General features: G+C 34.5%; 1 protein-coding gene across 1 annotated transcript in view; it reads left to right on the forward strand.

Annotated features, from left to right (window-relative positions):
* The window catches only part of LOC141338150 (glutamate receptor-interacting protein 2-like), a 163,246-nt gene that overhangs the window by 116,716 nt on the left and 32,685 nt on the right, over positions 1–13,845 (forward strand). The window contains exons 4-9 of the mRNA XM_073843708.1: positions 1,364–1,509; positions 2,958–3,044; positions 3,133–3,208; positions 4,227–4,372; positions 5,740–5,887; positions 7,770–7,939. Coding sequence (XP_073699809.1) covers positions 1,364–1,509; positions 2,958–3,044; positions 3,133–3,208; positions 4,227–4,372; positions 5,740–5,887; positions 7,770–7,939 — 773 coding nt within the window. The remainder of the gene's footprint in view (positions 1–1,363; positions 1,510–2,957; positions 3,045–3,132; positions 3,209–4,226; positions 4,373–5,739; positions 5,888–7,769; positions 7,940–13,845) is intronic.

Genomic DNA, 13,845 nt, shown 5'->3' on the forward strand with positions numbered 1-13,845 from the left:
AGCATTAACCAGCAAAGGACCAGCATAAACCAGCAATAAACCAGCAAAGGACCAGCATAAACCAGCAAAGGACCAGCATTAACCAGCAAAGGACCAGCATTAACCAGCAAAGGACCAGCATTAACCAGCAAAGGACCAGCATAAACCAGCAATAAACCAGCATTAACCAGCAAAGGACCAGCATTAACCAGCAATGGACCAGCATAAACCAGCAATAAACCAGCAAAGGACCAGCATAAACCAGCAAAGGACCAGCATTAACCAGCAATAAACCAGCAAAGGACCAGCATAAACCAGCAAAGGACCAGCATAAACCAGCAATAAACCAGCATTAACCAGCAAAGGACCAGCATAAACCAGCAATAAACCAGCAAAGGACCAGCATAAACCAGCAAAGGACCAGCATAAACCAGCAAAGACTGGCATAAACCAGCTAAAACCAGCATCCCAGCACCAAAAAATACCTAACCAGCATATGCAGTTTTTTTTTTCAGCAGGGGTAGAAAATAGAATTGGCTTCAAATGTTTATGCTATTAGCTAGCTATAAGTTACACATAGCAACAAATTAACTAGCTATAGCTAACTTGCTTAGCAAGATTCAAATGGTTCTTCTGCCATTACAGTAGCTGACCTGAAAGTGAAAACTGACCACAGAAGCACTTAATTTATGCTAATGTTTGCAAATGTAGCAACAGATGTTACATTGTTACTTACTTAAAATTAGCATCTGTCGCATTACAATACATTTTGGTCATTACATTTCTTTTTCCTTATACTCACTTTTGAATAAACTAAATTTAGTGGTGTGAAAGTTTTCCCATCTTTAGTCGTTTCTTCTTTCCTTGTGGCTGGTGTAAGGATGTTATGGTGTGCATCTGGGCTGATGATACATTTTTGTCAGGCATCATTGTGCTAGCTCATGTATGCCCAGAGGACAAAAGGGAATGAATAGCATTCATTTGTCTAATTAGCATCTAAATGAACATATTTATACTCCCTGTAGGGTGTTCAACAACAGATAAGGAGTTCTCACTTTGCATTTACTTTCCATTCAAAACATAATTATGTTTTCTATGTTTTTGACCATTGACAGAAAGCTTTTCTGGACCATCCCACATTATCTTGTTAATTTCTCTATGTTATGCTAACAAAGCTAAGTTTTTCATACATTAGAAAAGCCAACTTTTACATTGTTCAACAAAAACGATGGACCAGTTATTAGCTAAACTGTTTAATGACTACATTTTCAGTAATTACAATATAAAAAAGTCTTGCTGTTGCTAATATTAGGGTTAGGAATTTGAACAAACCCATAATCCTAAGTATTGTTCTGTTGTTGAGTAACATTTTGATGTGTCTCAGGAGTGATCAGCTCAATGTGGGCGACTACATCAAGTCAGTCAATGGCATCAACCTGACCAAGCTGCGTCATGATGAGATCATCAGTTTGTTAAAGAACGTAGGCGAGCGTGTTGTGCTGGAAGTGGAGTATGAACTGCCTTCACCTGGTAGGAAGTTGAGTATTCTGACTTTTGCTTGTCTTGTGGCATGTTCCCATCAATGTAACCCTGGTCTGAACCAATCTCAGACCTTATGAGTGAATATCATTGTGAAAATGTCTTTTTGCATCAGTAAGTGCACTTCAGGTCGTGTATATATAATTATACAAAGTAATGCAAAATGCATGGCTGCATGTTGAAAGCTGCTGTTTATCATTTTTGGATGTTAACATATGTTTTATGCAAACAAATTTATAATATCACTGCTGAAAAAAAAAAAAACAGCTAAAACCAGCCAAGGCTGGTTGACTGGTTTTAGCTGGTCAGCAGGCTGGTTTTAGAGGAGTTTTGTCCAACTTAGCTGGGCAACCTGGTCTTAGCTTGTCAGGCTAGGAAACCACTAACTAAAACCAGCCTGACCAGCCTGGCCAGGCTGGGAGACCAGCTTATACCACCTAAGACCAGCCAACCAGCCTAGGCTGGTTTTAGCTGTTTTTTTTTTTGTTTGTTTTTTTTTTTCAGCAGGGATGTAGAGCGTCTATAAGTAAGCTAGTCAGTTATTTTCAGTTATCAAACTATTACTTTTTTGGTTTTAGTGGCAGACATAGCAAAATTAGCTTTACTAGCATCATCTTAAAGTACCACATTGTGTACTCGTTGGTAATATTAGCTTACAAATGGCTTACTTATCACAAAAACACATGATCTCCAAAGACTTCATGCAATGGTTTTGACAAATGCAATACCATGATATTAGCGATGGACCAATACATTGCCCAGGGGTGTGTTTCCTGTACAACAATGTAATTTGCTGCTCTGGTACGATGCATAGTTGGAACTATTAACTAGCTAGTCACATTTGTTTTCCAAAACTATAGTATCTTTGTGGCACATCCATTGTCCATTGTATAGGTCAAGAATTGTGTTTCCATCCGAACAACTTTGCAAATGAAACTGTAAGTTCAGGAAACAAATTGTTAAATTATGTAGGTAACGACAGCATTTGCGATGACAGTTGGCAAATACTAACAAGAAATGACTTCTAACCACAAGTCAAGAGCTGACCAAAACATACCTAACCTGCACATGCTGAGTTTTTTTTCAGCAGGGAAATATGTACAAAATCATTCAAAATCTATCATCAGCCTTGTCTTTGAATATATTTAGCAAAATGCTATTATCTGCATTTTATGTTGACTATTTGCCAACCGTTTCTCGATATTGGCTTAGTCTGGCATGTGTTATGATATATTGCAACCGTTAGCCAGTTTATCTTGTGCATGAGAGATAAATTGTCTAGTTTATAAGCTCAGTGTTTCTGGCTGACCTTCTGCTGAACGTCAGTTAGCATCTGGGTTTATCTATCTGATTGTCCATCAGAACTGGCCATTCGCCCAGTAAAAGGTGCTGATTTAGAGATGCTATTGCCTCTCTTCTGTCCCTGTTGTCCCTCTTAGCTCCAGACAGTACCTCAGGTGTTATTTCCAAGACAATCGAGATCTGTTTGCAGAAAGAGGGCAACAGTTTCGGCTTTGTTATGCGAGGTGAGTTTGGTTTTGTTACCACTCATATACAACACTTTGTTGCAGATTTAACTACAGACTACAGATTTTTAAAAATGTTTTATAATAGGTGGATCCCATGAGGACTGGCACAGGTCTCGTCCTTTGGTGGTCACACATGTCCGACCAGGTGGTCCTGCTGACAGGTAATGCACAACCCAAAATGTAGCATTTGTAGTTTCTGCAAAAAGAGTCATCAAGATAAAGCGAGTAGTATTTAACAGGTCATGTGACCTCAAAATGGCCGCCACCATAAGAACCTACCCAACTAATGTAGAATAAAGCAGCTTTTAAAACATATTTGCCAGATAAATTGTGAACAACTTGTGTATGCAACACAGTTCTTGTTGCAGTTATCTTCCATGTTTGGAGATTCATGTCTCAACACACGATTTGCATTTTATCCAAATCCGGAAAGTAGGCCAGGGATTTCCCTCTCATCTTAGACAGCTAGTTATTATTCTTAGTTTTAGGACTTGAGTGACTCTCTTTCCAACCACTTTTCCCTACTTAAATCAGCATCACGCAACCTGCCAAAAGAGAAAAATAAATATATTTGTCTAGAGAGAGAACGTCTTCAATAAGTCGCCTTTGATGTTAAGAGACACAGACTGCTTTGATTGACGAGAGGAAATTGTATGCGTTGTCTTTCCTGAAGGCCCCTAGATGTTTTGTGAAGAAAATATATTGCTCTTAAACAGGTCCTCTCACATCTCACATGAAAAATCTAAAGCATTTTAAAGACAATGACTACATAGGCAGCATATTAAGGCATGTTGCCTTCAAAAATACAAAAAAATGTTTTTGAAAGAAGTTTAAATTTGAGATTTATTATTTAAGTTCAGATTTGTTTGATCAAAAAAGAGTGAAAATATTTGTAATAAATATTTTAAGTAAATATTTTAAAAGCTGAATTTTTAGAAACTATCATTTAAGAAACATTTCTTATTAGCACAATAGAAAACAGATGTTCTGTTCTTTTTAGGATACTTTGATGGATAGAATCCATCTTTACTGTCACTTTTGATCAATTTAATGAATAATTACTGAAAATAAGTATTGTTTCAAAAAATCTTATTGACCCCAAACTATTTGAACTGTAGTGTATGTGTTAGACATTTCATTGGTAATAAATGTGACTGTTCCACATGTGTTCTTGTGCAGAGAAGGAACTCTGAAAGCAGGTGATCGGATCTTAAGTGTGGACGGTGTGGTTTTACACAGTGCGACTCTCAGCGATTCTCTTACTGTTTTGACCCAGTGTGGACAGGAAGCCCTGTTCCAGATCGAGTACGACGTCTCCATCATGGGTGAGTTACTTCACAGTTGTGCTTGTTTTATATGTTGACAGAAATAAAAAAAATCCCTATTCTATAAAACGTAATATTTGTTGACTAAAATCATAATGTATCTGATTAAAAATTACTCATTAATGAGTAAATGTGAAATAAATAAATAAAAGTTTTTAATGTTACCATGTTATTACCATGTAATTACTGCATTTACCACTTTTAGTTAATTTTAAAAATTAGGAAATTATATATATATATATATATATATATATATATATATATATATATATATATTTTTTTTTTTTTGACAGTAATTGTACTCCATACATAGTACACAAAAACATAACGTAATTTTTTTTTTTTAATGGTCATATCTGTTAAACAATGATTGCAATAGTCTGTATAAAGTATTTGCAAAGTTTTCTTTTTTAAAGAAATAATGTATCTCTTCTGGGTCAAAATGGACCTGAATGCATTTTGGCACTAATTTAGCTTTATAGATAATTTTACAAAAAAGTATTTCTGATATTAATTGTACTCCATACATAGCCAGCCCAAAACTGACACATGTAACTTGAATAAAATGGTAATATCTTTTAAAAAAATAATGACAAAAATAAATAGAAAGAAAGAACGAAAGAAAATAGATAAGTGTATTTTGAGGGTCTTAAAATTTTTGCAAAGTTTCATTTCCTTACTTTTTTTTTTTTTTTTTTTTTGAAAAAATAAATAATGCATCTCTTCTGGGTCAAAATGGACCTGACTGCATTTTGGCACTAATTTAGCTTCATAGATATTGCAAAAATAGAATAGAAAGGTAGAAAGAAAGGTAGAAAGAAAGAAAGAAAGAAAGAAAGAAAGAAAGAAAGAAAGAAAGAAAGAAAGAAAGAAAATGTTGAAAAGTTACTTAAAGCATTTGCAAAGTTACATTCACTTACCAAAAACTTTACTTTGTTAATTATGTATCTCTTCTAGGTCGAAATGAACCATTATGAGGGTTAATTGAAATACTTTATCATTTAGAGAGTGCTTGTCCTTTTGTAGACATTTTCCAGAAACACAGCGCTTCTCTCCAGAGATCTCTGCTCTGTTTAACCATCTTCACTACTTCATCTGGATGAACAGCAGGTTGTTGACCTGCAAGAGCAGGGAAACAACCTTCATGCCTTTACCAGTGCTGTTAGGCTCATTTACGCTGACCACAATTAGCATAACACCCACTGTTGTTCTCCTTGTGGAGTTAAAGAGGTCATATCCTAGAAAATAGAGGTCTGAAATAAACTTTCGGCTCTCAAAACTTCCTGAAAGACTCTTTATTGAATGTAAGCTGCAGAAATCACAGTGTAACAATGCTTTCCTTGTCTGTTCTTATCACCTGTCCTCAGACTCGGTGACGAACGCTTCAGGTCCTCTGCTGGTGGAGATTGCCAAGGCACCCGGAGCCAGTTTGGGAATCACTCTGACCACTGCCATGCACAGGAACAAACAGGCCATCGTCATCGACAAGATCAAACCCGCCAGTGTGGTGGACAGGTACACACTCAATGAGCCTCATTCATCAAACACCATCACAACAAACTACTGTTCAAATTCTAAAACCACTTTTATGCAATTTTCTTATACAAATTTCTTATACAAGAAACTACCAAAATTGATTATTTTTATTAAAAATGATTATGTCTATTACATAAATTGTTTGAGAAACCATATATACTCTTAAAAAAAAACTATAATTCATTTTCAAATATAGTAAATTGTTTGCAAAATTGTTCTTTCAGAAATTATGTTATTTTTATTTAAATTGTTCCAAACCATTCTTAAAGGATGTTAATAAAATAAGAAGGAAAAAAACTCCATAGATAATTATACAAAAAGTATTTTTGACACTAATTGTACTCCATAGGTAGAGACCAAAATAACCCAAACACAAAACATGCAGCTTTTTCTAAATGGTTATATCTGTTAAGAAATAATTAGAAAAATCAGGAAAAAAAAAAAAAACATTTTTCTGTTATTTTAAATTGTCCACAAAACCATTTTTTTGAAGGAAGTTAATTAAAAAAAAAAAAAAAACTTAATAGACAATTTTACAAAAAGTATTTTTGACACTAATTGTACTCCATACTGTACATAGCCAAGTCCAAAATGATCCGAACACGGAACATGTAACTTTTTCTAAATGGTTAAGAAATAATTGCGAAAATCAGAAAAAAAAATTGTTCTTTTAGAAATTATTTTCTATTAATTTAAATTGTCCACAAAACCATTTTTTGAAGGAAGTTAATTTAAAAAAAAAATTATAATAATAATTTTACAAAAGGTATTTTTGACACTATTGTACTCCATACTATACATAGCCAAGTCAAAAATGATCCGAACACGGAACATAACTTTTTCTAAATGGTTAAGAAACAATTGTGAAAATCTGAGAAAAAAAAAAGTTCTTTCAGAAATAATTTTCTATTAATTTAAATTGTCCACAAAACCATTTTTTGAAGGAAATTAATATAAAAAAAACTCAATAGATAATTTTACTAAAAGTTTTTTTGACACTAATTGTACTCCATACTGTACATAGCCAAGTCCAAAATGATCCGAACACAGAACATGTAACTTTTTCTAAAAGGTTAAGAAATAATTGCAAAAATCAGAAAAAAAAAATAGTTCTTTCAGAAATTATTTTCTATTCATTTAAATTGTCCACAAAACCATTTTTTGAAGGAAGTTAATTTAAAAAAAATAAATAAATAGATAATTTTACAAAAAGTATTTTTGACACTAATTGTACTCCATAGTACAAGTTGGACTCAAGTCCAAAATGATCCGAACACGGAACATGTAATTTTTTCTAAATGGTTAAATCAGGAAAAAAATTTAATTAATAAATAATAAAATAACATAAATGTACAAATTATTTGATTCTATTATACTATTTTTATGTAATAATTTTACATACAATTTAGACAGAAATTATTATATTGTAATCTTCATAGTCATTAACTGCACACAGTCACATTTACCATACATTTAAATTATTGAATACAGTTGTACGTAAATCTCTCAGAAATATATAATAGCTAATATATATTTGTTATAGTTATTAAGATGCATGACATTTTCTTGTTTTTGTTTAGCATCAGAATCATAGGATTTATTTTTGGTGAACATGCATTTTATATATTCCTGTTTTTATTATTTTTATTTTAGTTTATATTTATTTTTTATTATTTTAAAGACAATATGAAGCATCTTTCACTATGTAAACATGTATAGCTTCCCAATTTCCACATATTTCTGAGGCAAATAGAGTATTTAGATTCAGATCATCATTATGGTATTTTGGCTGGTTTCTGATGCTGTTCTTGACATGTCCCACATTTATGACAGCTCTAGCAGTTCTCTGTTTCCGTCTCAGGTCCGGAGCGTTACACGTGGGTGATCACATCCTGTCCATAGACGGCACCAGCACAGAGCACTGCTCCGTCCTGGAGGCCACGCAGCTGCTGGCCAGCACGACAGATCAGACCAAACTAGAGATCCTCCCCGCACACCAAACACGCCTGCCCGGGAAACCCCAGGACACTGGTGAGAGACAGGAATGTGTGAAAACTGCTGTGGTTTTCCAGACATGGATTAGGCCTAATCTGAGACGTCTTCAACAGATGGCTCAATCTGATCTTGGAATGGACCTAAACTGTGTCTGGAAATCTGTCTGTGAATGTAACGCAATCATTTTCTCTTGTCTTAAGCATAAACTAAAATTATTGTATTAAGTCTTAATGTGTGTTATTTTACTTAAGTAAATGTATCTTTTATTATGGTTGTGGAGTACCATATAAATGCAATGGTATTTTATCATGGAAATCATTCATGAGCATCATATTAAAGGGGTCCTATTATGCTTTTTTCACTTTTTGAATTGTAGCCAGTGTGTGGTGTGTATGTTTGGGCATAAAAAAACATCTACAAAGTTACAAATCTCAATGTCCACTCCAAAGGGAGATATTTCGTTTTTAAAAAATCTCTTTTCAAGAACTAAAACGGCTCGTTTGGACTACAGAGTTTGTTTTCCGGATGCTACGATGTCACAATGCGGTCCATTAGAATTCATTCAATAGAGTCATTCAAATAAATCCCGCCTATGGAAATTCAAATTGTTGGCGATTGGTTGGCGTTTATGGACAGCTGCTTCTGGAATGCTTCAGCGAGCCGCAGGGCAGCTCGTATAAACACAAGCATTGACTAAAGTGTCCGCAAACTGCTCAGGTAGCCATGCGGAGCCACGGCTGATGTAAACACAAGCATTGACTAGAGTGACGATCACCGGTTGCCGCGTCGGAGCCGCACCGTAGACATGTGCAGTGCGTGGTAAGAGATTTTTATTTATTTATTTATTTGTTTATTTAACAGGGACATTGCACAACAAATGTGTTGCACAGACCAGAGATAGCTACAAACTAATTTTTATGATTTATTCATCATACAGTATAGATAGCTTCACTAGCCTTATGCTGGAGCTGGTTTCAGGCATGTAAATAATTAAATAAATTAGCACAATAATGATAAAGGCCCCCTTCCTGATTTTTTTTTTTTTTTTTTTGCATGTAAACAAATTTAAATATTAATCAAAGATAACACAAGTAAACACAACATGCAGTTTTTGAATGAAGTTTTTTTTTATTATGAAGGGAAAACAAAATCCAAACCCACATGGCCCTGTGTGAAAAAGTGTTTGCCCCCTAAACTTAATAACTGGTTGGGCCACCCTTAGCAGCAACAACTGCAATCAAGCGTTTGAGATAACTTGCAATGAGTCTGTTAGAGCGCCCACTCATCTTGGCAGAATTTTAATTCAACCACACACCTCCCAAAAAAAAAAAAAAAAAAAAAAACTTTTGTCTTGTCAGTCCACAGAGTATTTTCCCAAAAGTCTTAGGGATCATCAAGATGTGTTCAGGCAAAACTGAGACGAGCCTTTATGTTCATTTTGCTCAGCAGTGGTTTTCATCCTGGAACTCTGCCATGCAGGCCATTTTTGCCCAGTCTCTTTCTTATGCTGGAGTCATGAACACTGACCTTATCTGAGGCAAGAGAGGAATGCAGTTCTTTAGATGTTGTTGTGTGGTCTTTTGTGACCTCTTGGATGAGTTGTCGCTGCACTCTTGGGGTAATTTTGGTTGAAACACTTTTTCACACAGGGCCATGTGGGTTTGAATTATTTTTCTCTTCATAAAAAAACCCCTTAATTTAAAACTGCATGTTGTGTTTTCTTGTGTTATCTTCAATTAATATTTAAATTAGTTTGATGATCTGAAACATTAAAGTGTGACAAACATGCAAAAAAAAAAAATCATTAAGGGGCCAACACTTTTTCACACCACTTAATATGACTTCCTTCTTTCAGACGAATGCAATCGGAGTTATATTAAAAATAATCCTGGCACTCCCAAGCTTTAGAATGGCATAGATACGTGTTTCTCTCCATCAGTCCAAAACAAGTTAACAAGTTGATCCATAATAAAACAAGTGCCTCACATAGCTCTAGAGGGGTCAGTAAAAGCCTCCTTTAGCTATCTGTGTTTTTGTAAGAAAAATATTCATATTTAAAACGTAAGAATCACTTTAATCTAGCTTGTGCAGTTGTACACGGAACCTGCTGCTTTGAAAAGGGACGTGGCAGGACTGAAACACCGTCTAAGCTGTTCGCCAATTGCAATGCAGTGGGACTACTAACCAATCACAACACATTTAGTTTTTCGGAAGGCAGACCTTCATCAAACCTGGAACTAATCGAGCCTTTTGTGCCAGCCTGGGGAGAAAGCTATTGTAATAATGTAAATTATGTAAAATATAATGTGTTTTTTTTAACCACAGTGCACCCCCAAAACAAAATAAAGGCTTTGCAAAAGAGCATAATAGGACCCCGTTAGACCATAGTAGTTTTTGCGAAGTCTATGGCAATCATTTGTTTCCCTGTTTATTCCAAAGAAGGTCATAATAATCTCTCGCTAATTATAGTGATATAAACTTCACATGTATCCTCTTCAGATGCACAAATGAGGACGAGAAAACATGGATGGCGAGACTGCTCTGTCATCTCATCTGCTGTCCTCTCATTTAATTAGCTTCTCTTTCTGCTTGATGTCGCCCCACGAGCTTTAGACCGCAGGACAGATTTAATCACGGAGACCTGCTCACCCTAGAAAACCAACAGACAGCGGCTCAATATCAAACCGAGACGCGGTGGACGCAGACCCAGATTGGTTATTTTCATCCCCGTTTATATGCAAATGCAGCAGATGAACAGATGTCCGACTGTGCCGACCACATTGCACTAAAAGCTTGAATTAGTAGCCTGCGTGAGCTCTCGTACTGTTTGCAGCGCCGTTCTCTGAGAATCTAATCAATAGCTTATTATCATCGAGCGTATAAACATTTTCTATAATTGCACGACTTTATGGATGCACCCAGTGATTGGGAGACTCCAATTATAGAAGATGCTGAAACTTCTGATGATGGTTTTTGGCTTGACTTCAAAGTTGTTACATGTGAATGTACACATTGTGATTTACCACACTTTTAAGGTAAAATCTTTTTACAAACATTGATTAAATCATAAATACACAACTCCAATTAGAAGACATTGAACCTTCAGATGGTTGTTTTTACTTTGACTTTGAAGTTCTTGATATTTTTGGTTCTGCAATCATGCATAACCTTGATGCCCATCCAGTTCAATCTAGTCCAATTCTTGCCCCACTTCTGCCGCCATGATTCTGCCTGTGACAGTTAATTATGTCCACCAAAGCTTTAAACACCAACAAGATGGCCTCTTGAATTCCACGCATTGCTCGCATACATCATAAAACATAGTTTATGATGCCAGTGAAGCCTTGACGCCCAGATTTTGGGGCACTGGAACAAACATCCCTAATGGATATGGACAAGTGAAGTGGTTATGTTTTCAGCATCTGATCTGTCCTGCCAAAATATCACATGGCACTATATAGGTCATTCCCTGCTGCGCTGAGAACCCGAGAGAGGAGGTGGAAGACTGTAATGATGGAAAAACATATTTGCGAGTGTGAACTTTCAGCCCCGGCAGGACTTCAATCAAGGATTGACACCCACTCGCGGGGACCCGTGTCAATAATACATTGAAACCACCCAGGAAATAAATGGAGTTTGATATTTTGCCATATGACTCCTACGTTTTCGATTCAGATTTTATATATGCAAATGTTGTAGCTGACCTTGTTAGGGAAGGAAAAGAAAGTGTGTCTGGTAACAATGTCATTTGGGATTGCCATCTTTGAGATGCTGGGATTTAAAGCGAAGAAGAATAGAACATGTACATTTGAATACATTTACATATTTGGTAGACACTTTTCCCAAAGCAACATTGATATTACATTAGGTAGAGTAGAAGTCACAGTTAGGAGATATAACCACAATTATGAAAAATAAAGTCTCAGTTATGAATAAAGTAAGCAGTTACAAGATACTTTAGTCACAATTACAGGAATTTAAAACAGAGTTATAAAAGTCACAGTTATTTGAAATAATGTCCCAGTTATGAAATATAGTCATACTTACAACATTAATGTCACAGTTATGAGATATGAGTTATGAGATGTTGCACTTATGAGAACTAAGTCTCATTTATGAGAAATGAAGTCACAGTTACAAAATAGTCACAATTACAAGAAATAATGGTGCAATTATGAGAAATAATGTTACAGTTATGAGATAGTAGCAGTTATGAGAAATTAAACCACAGTGACAAGATAATTTAGTCACAATTACAGGAATTTAATACAGAGTTATAAAAGTCACAATTATGTGAAATAATGTCTCAGTTATGTAATATAGTCGCAGTTACAACAATAATGTCACAGTTATGAGTTATGAGTTACGAGATGTCGTAATTATTAGAACTAAAGTCTCATTTATGAGAAATAAAGTCACAGTTACAAAATAGTCGCAATTACAAGAAATAATGTTGCAATTACGGCCAATAATGTTACAGTTATGAGAAATGAAGCCACAGTTACAAGGTATTTTATTTACAATAACAGGAAATTAATACACAGTTATAATAAAGTTGCAGTTATGAGAAATAATGTCACAGTTATGAAATATAGTTGCAATTACAAGAAATAAAGTCTCATTAATAATAAATGAAGTTACAAAATAGTTGCAATTGCAAGAAATAATGTTGCAATTATGAGAAATAATGTTACAGTTATGAAAAATGAAACCACAGTTACAGGGTACTTTAGTCCCAATTACAGGAAATTAATATACAGTTATAATAAAGTAGCCATTACAAGAAATAATGTCACATGATATATAGCAGGAATTATGAGCAATAATGTCTTATTTATGAGGAATGAAGTTACAGTTACAAAATAGTCACACTTACAAGAAATAATGTTGTAATTATGAGAAATAATGTTACAGTTATGAGAAATAAAACCAGTTACAAGGTACTTTAATCACAAGTACAGAAATGAATATACAGTTATAACAAAGTAGTAATTACAAGAAATAATGTCAAATGAGATATAGTTGGAATTATGAGAAATAATGTCTTATTTATGATAAATGAAGTTACAGTTACAAAATAGTTGCAATTACAAGAAATACTGTTGTAATAATGAGAAATAATGTTACAGTTATGAGAAATGAAAGCACAGTTACAAGGTACTTTAGTCACAATTACAGAAATCAATATACTTATAATAAAGTAGCAATTACTAGAAATAATGTCACATTCATGAGATAAAGTTGCAATTATGAGAAATAGTCTCATTTATGAGATATGAAGTTACACAATTTTTCATAGCAAAAATATTTGTAATATTTTTTATTAGAATTTCTGTAGCTCAAACAGTAGAGCATGTAAATATTTTCTTAAATAACAATAAAAGGTTATGCCAAGGTTTTTATTTAATTATTTAATAGTCATTGTTAACTTTTCTTCATATTAATATAATTTGCAATTTTGTTTTTATGCCCCAAAATATATCAAATGATTTTTGCTGTCAGGTTGTTCTATGTAGAAATTGCATTTTTTTATTATATTTCTGAATACATTAATAGCTTTATGCCATTCACATCCCACTTTGAATAAAAAACAGCTAAAGTGCAGATGGTAAGCCAGATTTTTTAAAGATCTTTCATTTTTATAGTATGTCTATATTTTGCAATACAGAATTAAACTACACACATTTATTACCAAATTAGCCCAAACCACGGCTAATATCCTTAGCGTCAGTCACCTGCTGGTTCAGTTCGTGTTTTAGATAAATGACGTGGTCTTAAAAAAGCAGTATTGTAATCTCCTTACTCAAATTAAGCTCCCGTCACATCAGCCTGTGTAGGAGACTTTACCGCCATCATTCCTGATGTTCTCAATTCCTACATCAAGAGACAGAGTTGTGTTTCTTTGAGACATAGCCGACGAGCTTAGCATAAGCCACAAGGAA

The sequence above is a fragment of the Garra rufa genome, chromosome 7, assembly GCF_049309525.1.
Source record: "Garra rufa chromosome 7, GarRuf1.0, whole genome shotgun sequence".
NCBI lineage: Eukaryota > Metazoa > Chordata > Actinopteri > Cypriniformes > Cyprinidae > Garra > Garra rufa.